Raw genomic sequence first — 18,524 nt, 5'->3', positions numbered from 1 at the left:
AAGTTGGTGGTCTACAAACATTACAATAATGCTGGATATATGTATTGTGTGAGTGCAGCTGCAGCAGTGTTGGTGTGGCACGCGGGTCACGCGCTACAAGCGATGCATTTATTGAAGGAGCCCACGGCCGGCCGCCGGGGTCGCGGCAACTACTTACACGTCTAGTTGGGTCGGAATATTTACTGAACAATATACCTAGTTGAACTGGTATTTCATGGGATATGTACCTTTTCGTCATTTGCAATCTACCCTCTTGTCCAGTCATGTGGAATCACCTGTCCAGTTACGTGTGTAGTTGCTTGTTGTGGGCATTGCTCGGAAGCGGTGCGGCGCCTATCGATGTCTGTTTCAAATGTTGTACACCGACAGTAGGATTTACACGATCATTGGACGCGGAGCAACGCAATGTATACAAAAAAATACATTATTAATAATGATAACGATGATGCCTTCGAGATGATCTACATGCGTCTATGTTGACGTCAAACAAAATATAACAAAGTAATGTGTGCGTTCGTTAGCTTGCCGCTCCGCTTTCTCGCCCGCACCGGCCGGTAGCTTTGACGGCTCTCGTAATATTAGTTCGATTTATTGCAATAAAGCTATGTACTTAATAAATAAAGTATTCACTGATCTCAAAAAAATATTATCAGTTAGGCAAAAGTCTGAAGTCTATAAATATATAATTTTTGCTTTGAATACGACCTTTCATTTCTGTTTTTAGTTAGTCATATCATACCACAGTTTGTAAAACGTAATTTCTGTCATTGACTTATGTATGATTCAACATTATAAGTAAATCATGAAACAAATAAAAGGATATTAGCTGAATACCAAAAAAATATTAATATTCTATTTATGTCATCATATTTTCAGTGAACGTATGTCAATGTCAGAACCAAAAGTACTCTTCAATATTATGGACAAATTAAACGACAAAAATGAAGAAATAATTGAAAATTACGCAGCAATATGGTGTTTCGATTTTTTTGATGAGAATTATAATATAACATCTTTGGGCGATGGACTGATAATTTGACACCATTGGCTGCGGATTGCATTACTGACGAGTCGTGGGTGCTCTGCCAACCCCAATTAGAGATACAGGCGTGACTTTATAAATAGCAATAAAACAAACAAATAAATAAAAAACAATTTATTTGAGGTTTTCTTATAAACGACGGATCGGTCCCGGGCGGGGCACGCGTACATTAAATAAATGCGATCAGCGGTCTCGTGCGCTCGTTCATTTGAAGATCTTGCCCTGGTTGAACTTGCGGCCCTGCTTGTCGGTGCCGCTCCACGAGAAGTAGTCGTGCACCAGCTTCTTGGTCTCCGGCGACGCCGGGTCCAGCTTCTTCCAATCGTATGACTCGTAGTCAACCTGCGCAACATAACGTACATTCATATAGAATTTGAAAGAAATTATATTGAATGTTCTCTCCTCTCCACCATTACATATATTACGCAGGTTCATACGACAGTTTTAAGTGGTCCACGAGGCTGCGGCCGCAGGTAGACGCCGCAGCAGCGGTGGTGTGTTAGGACGATATCCCTCACCTGCCAGTCCGACGACAGCGGGAAGGCCAGCTCGTGCCCGCGCCACACCCACACGCCCGAGATGCTGGAGTCGTTGTCCTCGCCGAACAGACACACCGACGCGAACGCCTGCTTGCGCATCTTGTCCAGCCGCTGGAACATGCCTGCGGACACACCACGGCGAGTTAGCCATCTGCTGGCGGAAGGCGCACCGATGATATACAGGATATCAAAGATAAAATATCAAATTCCTTCTTTCGGTAAAGTCGATGAATACTACTCATTTTTGCTTTACCCAACAGACGAATATTAGAGTGTGAACTAAGTACCTGTGATGAGGTTACAGCTCATGAAGACCTTGGCGAGCTCCTCGGGATACTTGTACTCGGCGTACCAGATGGAGTAGTGCTCGGGGTCGAACTTCTCCCAGAAGTACGGGATAGACTTGGCCTCGTCCTCGTTTGAGTAGAACCGCTTGAAGTCATCCATGTTGAACGTGCTATAATATGGATACATTTATTGAAGAATTCTCGTCGTTAGCGCCTTACGATTTAAAATAGCAATGAGTTACAACCACGATTTATAACGTAACATGATTAGAATTATATCAGGTCAGATATCACGCAATGGTATGTAGCGCCTGTCCCGTGTAAACCAGAGACCTATATGTTTTTGGTAATATGTCACGCAAGTTTGACGAGTAGAATGAGGCTTTCTAGCACGTTTTAACGCATATTAACCTAGAAATCCTGCTCCAATTCGTCTCGGCTGGCGGGGACGTATTGAACCAGCATTTTTAATAACGCGTCCGGGCCCGAGCTGGGCGCCAGCGCGTGGGCGCTTGGCCACCTGGCGCCCACGTCGGGCGCAGCTGGCAGGGCGGCCTTGGCCTACTACTAGTGCGATATACAAGGCTGCATACTTCTCTCCTGTCTCTCATTCTCGTGAACACAAACTTAACTTTATTTAAGTTTGACAGCTCTGGAACTAGTGCGGTCCTTCAATTATAATAAGTGCAAGATAGAGTTAGTTATGCCAAATAAAGGGAGAATTACGTTGTTGTCTGCTACAATATGCAGTAATACTACTAAAATAATGTAGCATACCCTTTAGGCATGGCGTCGAAGGGGTCCTTGGACTCCTTGGGTTTCTCGTCCAGCTCGTCCAACAGGTCGGGCTCCGCCGCCGCCGGCTCCTTCTTCTCCTTCTTGGGCTGTTCCTTCTTTTCTGACTTTTTGTCCTTTTTGCCTCCGTCCTACATACAACCACACAATACGTTAATTGATCAAAATCAATGAGCGTTACAGTTACGGTTTCGGTGAACTTGGGATCGAAAATGTAGCGTTCAGCATAATTAATTAGGGTATTTTTGTTGAAGATACGAATTTCTTGCCTACTGGGTTGAGTGTGAATAAAAACGGAATGCGTTTAGTCGCTTGTCTTTTAAAACAAGGCAAAACTTAAAAACGAAAAGTAAATTAACGGAATGTTGCTCGTGTGGGAATTTCCCTTTGGCAGTAGATGTATCGTCTGGCCATCCTCAATTGTAACGAAATTCTCTCTAATATTGGTTAATTCTTCAATCCCCCAATCCATGGATTATCAGTCATAACTAAAAGGAACTAAAATAGTTAATCAAAACAGTTGCCGAGCGTAAGTGGTGTCGTGGCGCACCTTCTTGCCGTGAGCGAGGTCCTGGTACTTCTTGGGGTCGTAGACGGGCGGCGCGGCGCACAGCGGCACGTGGCCCGCCACGGCCGCCACGGGCGCCTGCGCCGCCAGCGTGGCCCACCAGCGGCACACGTTGCCCAGCCCCGCGCGCGCCCCGGGCTCCAGCACGTGCTGCAACACCACACGCGCCACTTGTAGGGACTCTTTATCGCTACTTCCTATTTTGTTATTTTCCCAATTAGGGTAGTCAGAGCTACATAATTTATAAATAGCCCGAATGGCTCACATATACAAGACAAAAATACTATTTACATCATTAAATAATGGTGCAGATTCTAGAGGAACTTACTGTGTTTTAGTTTCATATAGCTAAAGAGATACAGCTACTTTTAAAGCCGTTGTTCTAAAATAAGACAAGTTTACCTGTATGCCAAAATTGCCATGGCCACCATTACACATACATAATATTATTTCCTTGAAATATTAAGTTTATTTGTAAAAGGTACAACAACAACCTATATAATGAAACACTCACATCAGGAATTGGACTGGTACATAAGCCAACTATTAGTCACCTGGAAGGCGTGCAGCAGCGAGCAGAAGACGACGATGTCTGCCAGCGACACCCGCTCGCCCACCAGGAAGGTGCGCGTCAGCAGCGCCGCGTCCAGCTGCCGCAGCGCCGCCAGCAGGTCCGCCTTCGCGCGCTCCACGTTCTACAACAACCACACGCATACATGTATAATGATCATTTAAACTCACAGCAATGTGCTCAATTGGGGAAGCTCAATGTTTGCAATAGGTACACCCATCACACACAAGTACCCAGGTTACACTGACCTATATTGGACCAACATAACAGGTGGTGGAGTCATCTAGACACCTACAATACCACTGCAGCCACTTTTGACACACATATAAGTTAATACGTAGGGTAGGCATGCTAGGGGTAGAGGACCAATTAGGTGGGTGAACCAGATCAAACTAGGGGCTCTATACTAAGAGCTGTACATTTGGCACACAACAAAATCCAATGGAGGAAGATTACATATAATCATGAGCCTCAGCAGTGAGGGAATGGCAAGAAAGAATAAGTGAATATAGATTAAATAATTTGCAGAAAAGAAAAATTACCTTCAAAAGTGAATTGTGGCACACAGCCCCATCAGGATATTCACACATTAACATCACATGCCTAATTACGTTAAACAGAAGGCAAGCTTATGAAAAGATACAGTTTTCAATATCTCTTGTTTTTAACACATAATTTAAGAATACATATTACTATAACTAAATAAAAAAGTTCTTTGCTGGTATTTGTTTAAAATTATAGACAGACATAAGTCAGACAGTGTTGTATCCACACTAGGCATTGAAATCTAATTCGATGTTGGAATAAAGCCAAATTGAAGATTTTTATATTGATTTGTCTAATAGACTACTTGTATACCATCTTTTCTTATCGTGTGGATTGTGAGGTGGAATACCAGCCTCATCAATCCTGGTGTCAGGGTTATTATTGAGCCGCCAAAGGCCCCTGACTTGACTCATGTAGCGACTACACACTCATGACTCATGTAGTGACTTGTATACCACAGAAGGTATTGATTTAATGCATGTATTACATTCTTATAATAAATATGTACAAACATGTGACACCCTGTAAGGGCACTGCAAAAGTAGTAAAACAAAAATTAAATTTAAGGTGATGTGTTTCAGTCAGCTAGGTAACGCTGCGTCAGTAGATGGCGTTACTTCTGCAGTTTTCGTATTTTTTTCCATTTATTCGTTTAGTGTTGAGTTCTGACCCAGTGAAATGTTAGGTGGCGAAATCTTACATACATTATCTTTAAGTTAAGCTACAATTTTGAAGTATTTACTGAAGATATCATATTGAAACATTGCATCAAAAGTTGGTGTCATTTCAATTTGTGTACAAACACGAAGCTGTCACACACACATGCGAACTAGGTTAGCTATTAAAAGAGATGCATAATTTGAAGTCTACTTCTAACTTCTAAATGGCGCATTTGGTAAAGCAGTAGCCGCCATTCTTAAGGTTCACGGTTCAAACCCAACTGCATGTTTTAATTGTTTTTACTTTTTGTATTTTTTTTTACAATTGAATTTGGCGAACCCGTCTATTTGATACGGAATTATCAAAAAGTATCACTTTTACCAATAATATTATAATTAAGTATACAATAATTTACTTTGCACTAAAGTACCTTCCGTAATTTCCGTATTTTTTATTTTGTAAAATTCTAACAGGCATTAATCGCATCAGTGAACATGCGGCTAACTAAAAAACTACTGAACGGATTTTCATACGGTTTTCACCAATGGGTAGAGTGATTCATGGGCGTGCTTTAGGGTTTATAATTTATACAAGTATTTTTTTTGTATAAAATGGTTCAAAAATGATGATGAATGTCAAACATAATTATCGTTACAAATATAGCCGACTTGGAGCTTTCGGCGAAAACGCTGCCTGAGCCCATTGAGATATAACAAAACAACGTATGGTTGAATTGTTCCTTTTTTGTAGGTATACCGAAAAGTCCACAATATGTCATAATAATTATATTGTGTATAAAGAATTGTGTATATGTATTGTATGATTTTACAAATAACGATCACAGTACAGTAATAATAAGGTAGATTTTTCCTAAATTGCGTAGGTTCAAACTTTGTCGCATCGCGTTTGAAAGATGTAATAGCGCTTCAGGACGTCCCGCAAGTACGGCGCTGATGTCGCAGTATCCGCATATAATTATTATGACTTGTCATTTAGTTCCAATAAAATCCGCAGGACTTCATACGTATGTCAGTGACAGCTGGTGATAGCATGCGGGACACTTAGCACCTAATCGAATTCTATGTTGTTTTCGCGCCCAGTCCAGACGACTCACAGCGCATTTCTGGACATATATTTACGCGTGGTGTTTATTGTTAGGTTAGTTAGTTCAGGTTAGGACGTCTTTTTATAACGAGGACGTTAAAAAAAGACGAGGCTGGGACGTATTGAAGTAGTATTTCCATATTATATACGCGGCCTGAAATGGGCTGTTTCGGGGACCTGAACTGGTTGCTGTCGAACTTATTATCACGTTTTCTTGATTAAAATTCATAAATAAGTCAAATAGAAAAAAGAAAAAAGATTTTATTTAGTTTTAGATCTGTCATGATGTCTGTGATGTTTGTTTATTATACATAAGAATTTCAAAATATAATAATATCTTATTTTTTTTCCCAAAGGGCAAGGCAAAGGGAACTATGAACATACAGCCATGTCTTGTGTTTTTTTTTCTTGATGATGATTAATGAAATGATGAAACCTAAGCCCCCACCCTCGGAGCAGACTCCTACTCCGAACCCCAAACGAAGTAAGCGGCTTGTTGGCGCAAAGCGAAAATAGATAGGTACACTTTGTTTATTGAATATTCCGATTTATGTATACTATCGGGAATGTTTTCCGACTAATGTGATCATTAACCACAAAACACCACTTCGTATTGATTATTTAGATTATTCAATGAAGAAAGCAACCTTCCCGTTCCCGGTCCCACCAAAAAGTCCGCGGCAAAGAGAATATAAATAAATCTGTATGTTGGATGGAAAAACAATTAATTATAAATGACTACTATTTAGGCCGGCAAATGCAACAACTTCTTTTTTGATTTGGTTTTCCCCGAAGGGTAAGGCAAAGGGAACTATGCCCATACAGCCATTTCATTTTATGTATTGATTTTTTATTATAATATATGTCCTCTTTTAAAACACGGTATTTACCCATTATTTAAAAAATGTTTAAATAAGATACGTTATTACAAAAATATTTTTCCAATATTCCTTTTCTCAGATTGTAGTATTTTTAGTTTTTTATTTATATTTATTCTCTTCATACAAAATCTCTTTATAAATTGTCACTGACATTCTATTACACTTGTCAAGTAGTCAAAGCCTTTAGAAAAAAAAAAACTATCACGCACACAAACTAACATTGACACCTCTACACGCTCAGCAAATACACTGTAATCTGCACCACTACAAATGTAGAATTGATCAAAATTGAGGGTCTGAAATATGGTACTTCTCGTATTCGGACCCTAAATTTTTGTTAGTTTGCGAAAATAATACACCAAAATATTACTATTTATCGGTTTTATAACAATATTCCTCTATCCGTTTTCCTGTAGCACTGCATCAACTTTTGTATGGAAAACGAATCACCTTAATCTCACATGTTACACAATATTTACAACAGAAAAAGTGAAATAGTGTTGGTAACCTGTTTATTGAACTGCATGATGCCGAGATAGGGGAACACCCAGGCACAGGACGCGGGCAGGAGCTCGCTGTCGGCCCATGACATCCACTGTAGCACACGTGCCTGCGACTCCACATCAGCACCGCGCAGGGCCGCATTTGCCACTGTAATATTGACATGTTTATATTAATACTGTTATATGTATTTTAAATCTGCCAGATTACCCATATATATGGGTAATACTATTTTGAGGACAGCACAGAAATATTATGAAATAGTCTAAAATAATCACATTATTTCATCAGAACAGTATGGTTGTTACTTTAATGAAAGGGAAAAGTTAAATAGAGCACGAAACATGTTTAAGCACATAAAATTAGTACCTTTGTATACTTGAAATTAGTATTATTTGTAAATACAAACTTACTTTTGACTTTTATTTTGTGACGGTCAGTATCCATCCGTCACTCAGACAATATGACAACATTTACAGTAGTGTGTTGGATGATCATTTTTTAGATAAAATTTACTAGATCAGAATTAATGACTTAAAAATTTCATGTCTATTTCTCACCAGGGTAAGAAGAGACTAGAATTCTTCATTATTGATTCATTTTGATTTTAAAATACATTTATTTATTTTTTCTACTCCTCTACTTTAATCTGGCATTTAAATAACCAAAAAGTCTAATATAAGTACATACATAATTAAACTCTTTGAAAAAGTGTACGCTCTATGGCCTATAAAAGCATTGTTTACAAAGTGTAACTGTACTATAATGTCGCCAAAAAAGCATTGTTGTTGTTTTTTTTTTTTTGACCTGGAAACTGGCACCTTTACTTTGTTTGGTGCCATAGATATACTATAAAAAAAAAGTATACATTTGCCGCCATTTTCCCGCGCGTTGGAAAATAAATTGGAAAATTTTTGTTTCATTTAAAATTACGTCGTCGTAGAAAAAGTATTGTATGCAACGTTGTATAACTAGGTCAAAAAATGCTCGTGGCGTCTCTTATTGCGATGTTCGCCAAGGCTCACATCGCAACTCACGCCACTCGCATTTTTTGACCCTTCTTATACAACTGTTGCATAAAATACTATATTCAGTGAGAGGACTGGTAGAAAGATTTTAAATTGTCAATAACAACAGTTTGAATGAGGTGCAGAGCGAGCTGAGAGCAGCCACTGTTAGTCAGCTGGGCAGTTGGGAGGTTAAGGTGACAGGGTTTAGGGCAGCTGTCTGTACACAAAGGACGCGCGGCCGGGACTCACCGTAGTAAGCGATGGCATTGCTCTCGGTCAGCAGGACCTTCCCGTCGGCACTTTCATACGCTGGCACCTAAAATAAATGGCAAATATTACACGTCACCGCACACTTAAACATGCCGACATTTCACTGAACTTTAAACACACAAAATCACACTCACTTTCCCCGCGGGGAATTTCTTCAGGAACTCATCTGACTTGTTGGTTTCACCGAACACAAAGTTGGGAGCAACTTTCAGGTCGGTCCCGGAGTACTGTGCCGCGATCAGCGCCTTGTAGGCGCGGAAGTTTTCCGGATAAGTGTAAAGTACCTAAGGAAAATAAAGACGCAACACATTACTGAAAATGTTCAATTTCATTGTTAAGTCATTACAAACACGAAATATCTCGGATTAATATGATAATCATCGATATAATTTCACCTACCCCGGCCGCCATCGTAGACGTTTACGGAAAGAGGGAAGGTGAAGGAGGGTCAGTACGAACGGAGGGAAGGGGCAACGAATTTGACAGCTGTGACATAATCTTAGCATTTAAGCTGTAAGTTAATAAGAATTTATAAATTTAAATTATTTTCGGAATACACGTATTTTGGGACTAAATCATTATATATATACTTAATTTAAGAATTTCATGTTTAACATTAGCATTTAAAGCGTATTATCGAGAATAGAGAGATACTAATTCACATATCACATACACACTGTGGAATTTATAAATGTTATAGATAATTCTGATACACAGAGTGTTTTTTTATAGAAAATATGTATATTTTTTTAACTATTATTTTATGGAAAGGTGGAAAGGGCATAATAATAATAAATAATTGTTCTATGTAAGCGGCGCGAAGCGAGTGGTACCTATATCATAATATATTCATAAATAATAAAAACTGGAAAAGCTATAATAAATAAAACTAAATTTTATTACAGTATAAGTACTGGATGTATATCCGAATATCTTATCAGCATTTTTGTCATTATCTGTGCCAAGTGAATTTTACAAAAAAAAAATAGATCGATGGTGTGTGCTGTGTGGTGAAATTATTGCAATATTTAGAAAATTTTGCCAAATCGTTTCAGAGCGCCAGTGTTTGTATCGTCAGATCGTTTTTAACCTCCTGAATCAAAACAACAAACAAAATGGTATGTACCTACTCCATTGCAGTGTGCTAATTTTAACTTTGCAATTGTATTGTAGGGCGAGGTAATTTTTGACTCGAATCTCACAAGATTTTGCTAAGTTTTCTTTATGGTTAAAGAGTCCCAAAGAATTTAGAATTAATTTATTATAAGTGACATACTTAATCGCACGATCTATTTCATTCTAAAGGTGGTGATAACTTCATAAATATTATTATGAAGCTACTGAGTTCTGTTTACTTACCCTTATATTCGCGGCCTCGTTTATGTACGCGAAAATGCAGAAAAATATAAAAATGAGTCTGATTCTGGTACAACTTTTATGTTAGCAAACTGGATTCTAATAGTAATGTGGTTATATAGACCATCAGCCAACATAACACTACCTATATTCTATTCACAAAGGAACTATTGTTAGAAGATAATTGTTTGTTGGTGGGTAATGTCAGAACTACGTAAATAGTTTTTATTTGTGTAACAGTACTATGTTGAAAAAACTGGGATGTAACATGTGTGTTGCTTGTGCAGGGTAATGAGAACTCTATCCCGATGGAGCTGTGTTCCAACTGTGAGTATTTACCCCCGTCAAATGTACAGTTGTACTCTGATATACAATGTTTCCATTTCTTCTATCAACGCCTTCAGTAATGTAACAATACTAACTGACAAAGTTCTGTAACTGCCAATATATCCAGCTGTATATTGATGTTAACAATTTTGTTGTACAAGTACTTATATATAATGTGTAACTTGTTCTTCTTGTTTTAACATTTGCTTCAGCTACATGAATAATATTTACAAGTACTACTTATACATATATGGTTTTGTTAACTTATAATGCCCTCATAAATACATTAAACTTTTGCCATTTGGTGTCATATTTCACATGAAATAAGACACTCAATCCCCATGAAGTGTATACTGTGAGTGTGAGTGTAGGGTGTGCATATGAAACATAACGAGAGGTTTGTTTTCAGCGCGTGTTAACTGCCTTGATTTTAAGGTGGAGAACTGTGAGTGTCGTAGTGTCACTCGCTCTGATGTCATCGCTATCTTAGAGCATTGCACGCACACCAGATCGTCCAGAACAATTTTTATGAAATATGTTAAATATAACTCGAGTAACAACATCTGGTTGTTGGAGTAGGCTGTCATTATATGCTATGTATTCATTGAAATGAGGAATAGATGATCAGGTTTTTAGGACTCATTAAACTTCCCTGTAAAGTGGATGGTCACAACAATAGCATGGCCATGAAACATGCTGCCAGTCAATTACAACAGAATACAAACTAAAGGAATTTGGAATATTTTAAAACTTCTGATTCTATCTACTTTCAAACTGGTCCTTCTTATAATTTACTTTGCTCCATCTTTGTTCACTCGTTCTAATACTTTCTATATTGTATATATTGTAAGTATTATGTTGAAATTGGTTGCTTAAACGCTGGATGTGTTCCTCATGCATAGTTCCTCCACCCTGATGAGTTGGGGTGAAAAATTGTTCTGGATGCACACTCGCATCGACCATTGTATGTTTGTCGCTAGTGCATCCCGCGCCGCGCCCGCGGTCACTCGCCTCTAGTTGCGTCAATGTGTAGCCTGAATGTCTGTCTTAGTACCGCTACAGTCGGGTGCGAGGAACCTATGCAGGCGAGACAGGTCAGCGCGCCGCCGCCGCCCCTGCCACGCCGGGCTGCGCGCTGCCGCCGAGCCGCTGGTCCTCCATCCTTCAACATATTTTAAATTAAATGTTAGAATTTAGCAAGCTCGCAAATCAAACAGGAAAACTAAATTATTTATATTGTATATTTTTTACCGCGAGTCGCTGACCTTTCTCGTCTCTGTGGCTGTTAGTTTTTTTTGTATAGTTGTTGTGCGCCGCGTCGCCGCTGGCGCGTCTCGTCCGTGTACTGCGTGCAGTAGGTACACGGTGTAGGCTAGTGGTTGTTGTGGTCTGACGTCACCGCGCCCTCGCGACAGCTCCCGCGGCGGCGAGCCTGTCGCGAGCGCAGCTCGACATGATTGACAATGAAACAATGGCTTTGTGCACCCCAAATTTGCTTTTTATGTATAGAATAGCGACTGTTTCCAGTTACTGTTGTGTTACCGATTAATTACGACATGACCAAACACGAAGGTGGCACGAGACCGCTGTAAACAATTACACCTGCCCTCCTTCACTTTGAACAGCGTCTTCTTGCAGACCTAGACGCTATAATCAAGTAGTTCTCAGAGTCTTTATAACGCTTCTATGATACAAATGAATGACTCGTCACTTTCTGTAAATACAATACAATGTTCAGTATTGTTGTAACAGTTTTACTGTCTTTTAACATGGAACCTGTCCTTCTAACTCGTGTCTAACTTAGTAAATGTGGATATACTCGTATTGTAAATGATGTTGTAGTACTTGCGTGGACGGCGGCGGTCCCGCGCGTTGTGTTGTGTGGACACAAGGCAGCCGCGCGGGTCGTTGTTTAGGACTCTTAGATGAATGTGATGTGGGTGTGACGGCTCACGATACCAGCTCTTGAACTTGTGTAGCTGTAGACTGGGAAACAGTGAGGAAATCGCATAACAATAACACGTTTTCACAAACATAATAATATTAATAATGGACACAGATGGCGATTGTCCTGCAGCTTATCTACGGAAATATTCCGCTCGAACATAGTAATCAACTCGGGGCTGCGAGCTTATTCTGGAGTTATAAGTAGTTTGTGTGAATCTCATTATTGTTGTTCGGTTTCCTCGTCATCATCCGCGTCAGTTGCGGCGAGAAGTTCACGATTAAAATACTCATCTGCAGTTCGATGGCATGACCCTGTTGATGTTTTATGAAGTGAACTTTCACAATTTTCCCGACTAGTACCTAATGACAAAAAGTTGAGTACGAACTGAAGTTTACTTAAAATGTTAAAACTTTCTCGCCGTAACCTTTACCTTCAAGCCCTATGACAATATTGCAAACTAAACGCGCGTAGTTGGCAAAGGCTAGGTAATAGAGCTGGTATGGTAAGTCGTGTCAGTGCGCGGGTGCCTCTGATGTGTGTCGTGTGCGCAGTCGACGCGGACGAGATCCGGCGGCTCGGCAAGCGGTTCCGCAAGCTGGACCTGGACAACTCCGGCGCACTGTCCATCGACGAGTTCATGTCGCTGCCTGAGCTGCAGCAGAACCCGCTCGTGCAGCGCGTCATCGACATTTTTGATGCTGACGGCAACGGAGAGGTAACACTTCCTTCACATAGATGTACTTTGGCAACATTTCGGTGGCCTGATTGGGTTTACACATGCTATAGATCTAAAACTTGCAAACTTAGCAAAACTTCGGCCTGATTAAACGCTCTTTTTGCCTGACTCTCGCTGATATATTCGCCTATTCGGTCAGCGATAGATTAACTTCTGTGTGTCCTTTTCTTGGTTAAATGCCAAGTGTTTATTGATTGTCACACGACGCAGCTGTTTTAATCTATTAATGAACTAGATTGAGTTGACCGGGCTTTCGCCTATTGATTATTAAACCTGAAAAAATACAGTAGACCTTCCCTGTTGTTCTCATTATCGGAATTATCTGCAATCTTCAGTACACACAGATAAAACGCTGCGAATATAACATAGTCCAAACACGCCGCGAATGTCCACCAAATACGGCCGCCGCACACGCTGTGTGCTCTCTTATAATGTGCGGCTTATCCCTAATGTGTATACAGGTGCTATCGCCTGTTGAACACGTCATCGTTATCTCCGACACAAATATTTATTCTCACATTAGTACTTCAGTTATTATGACATTATACAACTACTTGGCCGTACAAGTAGAGCGCTATGAAGTTTCAACCGATTAAAATAATAAACGATCCGTAGTCAAAGGTACGCTAGGTACTCGTGTCAAATATGCAATGGAAGGTACAATCTACCCGGAAGATGGCAGGGTTTGCGACTGTCATCGTTCGTTGTAGGTATTTGTCAAACAGTATGTGTGAGATGGTGAGTGTATGCTTGTAGGTGGACTTCAAGGAGTTCATCCAGGGCGTGTCGCAGTTCAGCGTGAAGGGCGACAAGCTGTCCAAGCTGCGGTTCGCGTTCCGCATCTACGACATGGACAACGACGGCTTTATCTCCAACGGGGAGCTGTTCCAGGTAACATTCTTCAATACTTGCTACTTATTGTTATATTGTTTTTGTTTCTCAATCCGTCTTTCGTTATTATCGCGGCGGAATCCCAATAACATGCACTTCCTGTTCTGGCACCCAGATCCTGGCTTCCGACTGTTCATGGTAATAATATCTTCCTTAAATACAAGCACACTGGCTGTAATTTAGACAAAATCAAAATGGATGTCTTATTTATGACCGTTGTTGCATCTGCAAAAGCAATCTCTCTTATCTAATCTATGTGTAATGTCAAAAACTACACACACAGAACTAGATCACATTTCAATGAAATGAAAACAAATAGGTACCCACTGGTCAGTTTCGCCCGGAAGAAAAGTTGCAAAGTGTGTGTTGTATATAACTAGGTTGTATGTATATGTGTGTCGTAGATTTTACCTAAATAAACTTTTTTATTATTATTTTTATTATTAACTAGGTCAAGGGTCAACAAAAGTTAAGGTGTGTGCGTGTGTGTGTGTGTAGGTGCTGAAGATGATGGTGGGCAACAACCTGAAGGACACGCAGCTGCAGCAGATCGTGGACAAGACGATCCTGTTCGCGGACAAGGACGAGGATGGCAAGATCTCCTTCGAGGAGTTCTGCAACGTGGTGGGCAACACCGACATACACAAGAAGATGGTGGTGGACGTGTAGACCGTACCGAGCGATTGCTGTGCGGTTGCTGCGCGGCTGCTGCGCGGCGCCGGCCGCATGTGATGCACCGGGCCGCGTGTAGCGTCCGGCGGCGCCGCGCGGCTCTCCTCTAGCTAGAACACTATTCAATTGCGCGCGCGCTGCGGCCCGCTACATCTCTCGCTTACTCTCAACTAAGCGTTCCCATCTCAGTGAAGACGAAAATGTTGTTCCACATGTGGCCGTGTCGTATCGTCTATCGATTCTTCTTTTCTTAATACTGAATTTAGAGTTGAGTAGGAATGAACTTCGCCGAGGTAACATTTTTCGTCTCCACTTTTGCGTTGGGAGTGCTCCTCACAACCACACCACGCATCTACGGTTGCCTCAAAGCCACGCGACCCTTCCGTGACCTCTGCGGCGGGCACTGAATACACACAGAACATAATACTCGCTCAATTACGACATTGCATCTTCTCTTGTGTCGCATGAGATTGTCGGATTGCGTGTAGGTAGGTAAATGAGGCTCGGTCAGTGGAGTGCGGGCAATTATCATCGCATTGTGAGACACGTCCACGGCACCGCAGTGCCACACGGCACCACCCCGCGAGCCCTCAGACGCTGGCGTCTGCATCGGCCGCGGGCCGCGGCGCTGCGCGCCCTCCTATCATCTATCATCTCTTCTTACCTAACTATAAGACATAACTTTATATAGTAGACATACTTAGACGAAACTTTGTAGTCAAATCAAATGTAGTTATTATATATTTTTGTTGCGGTAATTTAAGTTGTTATTTAGTATTTTATTTTACGATAGCCAGTCGATACAATCGCACGTCCGCCCGCCACCCGCCAGGCACCTGGTGTCCGCAGCAGCCGAGCAGTGTAGCGGCGCCGCCGGCGCGCACTCTCTTAATGATCTTATCGCCTTATCCGAATTTTATACAAATAACTGTTAAACTTTTAAAGTGTTAGCTTGTTGTAGGTGTCCTCTCCCTACGACCCCTCCCAGCCCCCCTCCCTGTTGCAGGTGCTGGAGGCGCTGGCGCCGCAGTGAGCCGCCCCCGCCTGCCCCTCTCCCCGCCTCGTCCTTCCTGTCCGCTCCGCTCCTTGTACAAACATACGTATACATATGTAAATTCATAAGTTGTGTCGTGTCTTTACTTTTATATTTAAGAATATGTACCTATATTTTTAATCTATGAAATCTTTTATACTTGGATTCATCGGCGGTTAGCGGAGGCCCCCCCGGCGTCCCGCGGCCCGTGGCCCCGCCGGGGGGGCCTGCGGCCGCGCCCGGCGCCGGCTGCCAGCTCCGGTGCACTGACCGTAGCGACACTTGCGGTGTTATTGTCGCGACGACGCCAGTGTAGCCGCCGGCTAGCGTGAGTGCAGTCGCAGTGTCGCCAGTGTCGCCGCCGGCTAGCGTGACTGTAGTCACAGTGTCGCCGGTACCGTGCGCGGCATGTTTTCTCTTGAGACATTATATCGTAGCCATTGCGTCGTGTGTTATTAAATTAATTGATAGTAGTAATGTGGTCGACGGCACCTCACGTTAGTAACTAGCAGTGAACGCACGCGAATCTTAATATCTAGTCACAGCTGTTGTGCATTATCAATATTATCATATACATTATTATAAAATGTTATTTTATTGTCGCCCGCGTCCCGCGGGTCTCCAGTTGTGCAATCATGTTGCGATATTGATAGTGTTTATGATTATACCCTTTTTGAAAAATCGTGTAAGTATTGTTCGCAATTTTAACAAATCGAATTTTAAATGTAGCAATATACAATGTAAGGCGCTTCACTCGGGGTTTGGTGGCGTTCTTCACTTAAGTTCGCGGTAATACAAGTTTTCTCGTATAATATCTTAGATATTTGAAGTCAAGTTTTACTATTAATATATTAACTGTCTTTCACCTTGGAGTGTAGCCCGTCCGTTCTGTCGTATCATCTGCGCCCAGTGAAGTGTCCGTGATGTATAACTGATGAAGTGAAGTGCGTCGCTCGACCTCACGTCTTGTCAGGGATCAACATCGAGGGGTCCATTGCACTGGCTGCCTGCAGCTAGTAGGGCAGTGTTTGTATCAGTAATGCCTGACCTATCTTGCCTGAGGGCTGTCGTTGCCGAGATGTAGTGGATCCCTCAATGTACCTCACGCAGTTATTGAGTAAAGAGTATCGTACTGTGAAACGTTGATGTCGTGTCGTCTGCTCATCTCATCGGTAGGTAGCGTGTCCTAATTAAGTGGTATCAAATTAAGTTTTATTTATAAATTTTCAATTTCAATTTGTTGTTTTATTTCTAATCACTATTCCACACCTGTTGGGTTTATACATTTTTCAATTCTTTTCAACTATTTTACATCTTCTAGATCAGCCTACATACTTATTACAATATTTTGCAAATTATAATAAGAGTAACTGGATACCTTGTTTGTTTGATTAGCTGTATAAACTCTTTAATTTTATGATTTCTGATCTCATGGTGTAGGTATCTCAGATATTAAAAACAAGAAAAGTACACAAGTAGGTATCAAGGCACAGAACTATATTCCCTAACGTAAAAGTGTAGTGCACAAATATTTGGGGTTGAAGCAGCATGCTTCAGTCCCAGTCCACACAGCAGCAACAGCCACAGCCGAACCGTGATAAACAAAACAATTGAATATCTACCTATTTACAAATATTAATAATTATTAAAAATATCTACAACTAATGGCTAAACAAATCTGGTGGCTATTGCAAGAAGTTTGGTGTAGTCTGCTCCCTTGGCATGTGTCCGCTCCTTGAGGATGGTGCGCAGGATGGTGGGGATGGGCACGTGGATGCGCGTGCCCAGCGGCGTGCCGTTGTCGTCGATCAGCACCACGTTGTTGCTGTCGAAACGCGGCACCTTCACATGCTGCACCTGCTTCAAGCCCACCAGGATGCCTTTCTTCTTCTGCCCCTTGATTGCCACCATTACTCTGTCACCGATGTAGCCGACGCCTGCAACAACAATAATTTATACTAAGTATTCTTTACATTTAAGAAATGGATTTCAAAAGTAAATAAAGAACTAATGAGGGTATCGAAGCAGACACAATATGTATTATCAATTATCAGCGGTACGCAATTTTATCATAGTGTAGAAATACAAATGGAACTAGTTTTTAATCATCAGGACTAGCAGACTTACGTTTTTTGTTGTAAACACAAATAACTTTGGGTGGTTTGCCTTCAGCCATAGCTCGCTTGCCAATTTCTGAATTATCCACTACTCGAAGTCGTGTGAGTAACTGCACCTCGTTCAGGCAGGTGGTAGTATGGATCCCGCATGATAAAGATTGCGGGCTCAGCCTGTTTAATAGATTTTTAAACATATTTTTACTATAATTCCGCAACCTGAAAAGTGAGGTTATGTTTTCACCTTGTCATTTTTTTTTAAGCCATGGAAAACACATTCAGCCTAGTTGTACGTTACACAACGAACGGTGCGTTGCGGTATTGTGAATTTGTGTGGCAGGTGTGATCAATTAACAATTTTAATTTCTTTGTAATAATAGTAGTATTAATATAATCTTTTTACAATACAAACAGATATTTTGATTCTTTTGATTACTTTACTCTTTGGGCTCAGTCCATACAGCGCCATCAATTGGCGGGATTCAGTTTGACTTATTAGGATAGCTCCTACAAAGATTCACTCTTTATTTAATAGATGGCGCTACTAGTAGCTCGCCTACAAGACTGACCGAACCATAGAATAAGGAATAATAAATCTACGTGATACGTCGTGATCGTGACTGAACGAAGAAGTAGTAACTTGCACTGCTAACATTTGATCCGGATAAAATAT

At 41.1% G+C, this 18,524-nt stretch overlaps 3 protein-coding genes across 3 annotated transcripts; 1 reads left to right on the top strand and 2 right to left on the bottom strand.

Annotated features, from left to right (window-relative positions):
• Window positions 1-1,141: 1,141 nt before the first annotated feature.
• Window positions 1,142-9,302, bottom strand: LOC126372998 (elongation factor 1-gamma). Its single transcript, XM_050018934.1, has 10 exons — window positions 9,174-9,302; window positions 8,909-9,058; window positions 8,754-8,820; window positions 7,502-7,644; window positions 3,786-3,926; window positions 3,214-3,381; window positions 2,646-2,794; window positions 1,869-2,038; window positions 1,561-1,703; window positions 1,142-1,384 (listed from the first exon to the last, which is right to left on the bottom strand). Exons 1-10 carry the CDS (start codon window positions 9,183-9,185, stop codon window positions 1,247-1,249), a joined length of 1,281 nt encoding a protein of 426 aa, XP_049874891.1. The 5' UTR covers window positions 9,186-9,302; the 3' UTR covers window positions 1,142-1,246.
• Window positions 9,303-9,735: 433 nt separating this feature from the next.
• Window positions 9,736-16,973, top strand: LOC126373002 (calcineurin subunit B type 2). The gene is made up of 5 exons (XM_050018944.1): window positions 9,736-9,892; window positions 10,418-10,457; window positions 12,957-13,120; window positions 13,898-14,032; window positions 14,531-16,973. Exons 1-5 carry the CDS (start codon window positions 9,890-9,892, stop codon window positions 14,699-14,701), a joined length of 513 nt encoding a protein of 170 aa, XP_049874901.1. The 5' UTR covers window positions 9,736-9,889; the 3' UTR covers window positions 14,702-16,973.
• LOC126373004 (39S ribosomal protein L14, mitochondrial) lies at window positions 16,961-18,106 on the bottom strand. The gene is made up of 2 exons (XM_050018946.1): window positions 17,865-18,106; window positions 16,961-17,674 (listed from the first exon to the last, which is right to left on the bottom strand). Exons 1-2 carry the CDS (start codon window positions 18,046-18,048, stop codon window positions 17,406-17,408), a joined length of 453 nt encoding a protein of 150 aa, XP_049874903.1. The 5' UTR covers window positions 18,049-18,106; the 3' UTR covers window positions 16,961-17,405.
• Window positions 18,107-18,524: the final 418 nt, after the last annotated feature.

This window comes from Pectinophora gossypiella, chromosome 15 (assembly GCF_024362695.1).
Source record: "Pectinophora gossypiella chromosome 15, ilPecGoss1.1, whole genome shotgun sequence".
In the NCBI taxonomy this organism is placed as follows: Eukaryota; Metazoa; Arthropoda; class Insecta; order Lepidoptera; family Gelechiidae; genus Pectinophora; species Pectinophora gossypiella.
This window is presented reverse-complemented; position numbering and strand designations above follow the sequence as displayed.

Bases quoted from the DNA above. Each gene is read 5' to 3' on its own strand.
- LOC126372998 (XM_050018934.1), bottom strand. The intron at 7,645-8,753 runs GTGAGTCCCGGC...TCAATATTACAG, and splicing joins CAATGCCATCGCTTACTACG to TGGCAAATGCGGCCCTGCGC. The intron at 3,382-3,785 runs GTGACTAATAGT...GTGGTGTTGCAG, and splicing joins CGCTGCTGCACGCCTTCCAG to CACGTGCTGGAGCCCGGGGC.
- LOC126373002 (XM_050018944.1), top strand. The intron at 10,458-12,956 runs GTGAGTATTTAC...TCGTGTGCGCAG, and splicing joins GATGGAGCTGTGTTCCAACT to TCGACGCGGACGAGATCCGG. The intron at 14,033-14,530 runs GTAACATTCTTC...GTGTGTGTGTAG, and splicing joins CCAACGGGGAGCTGTTCCAG to GTGCTGAAGATGATGGTGGG.
- LOC126373004 (XM_050018946.1), bottom strand. From the start codon at position 18,048: ATGTTTAAAAATCTATTAAACAGGCTGAGCCCGCAATCTTTATCATGC. The intron at 17,675-17,864 runs GTAAGTCTGCTA...TTGTTGTTGCAG, and splicing joins TTGTGTTTACAACAAAAAAC to GCGTCGGCTACATCGGTGAC.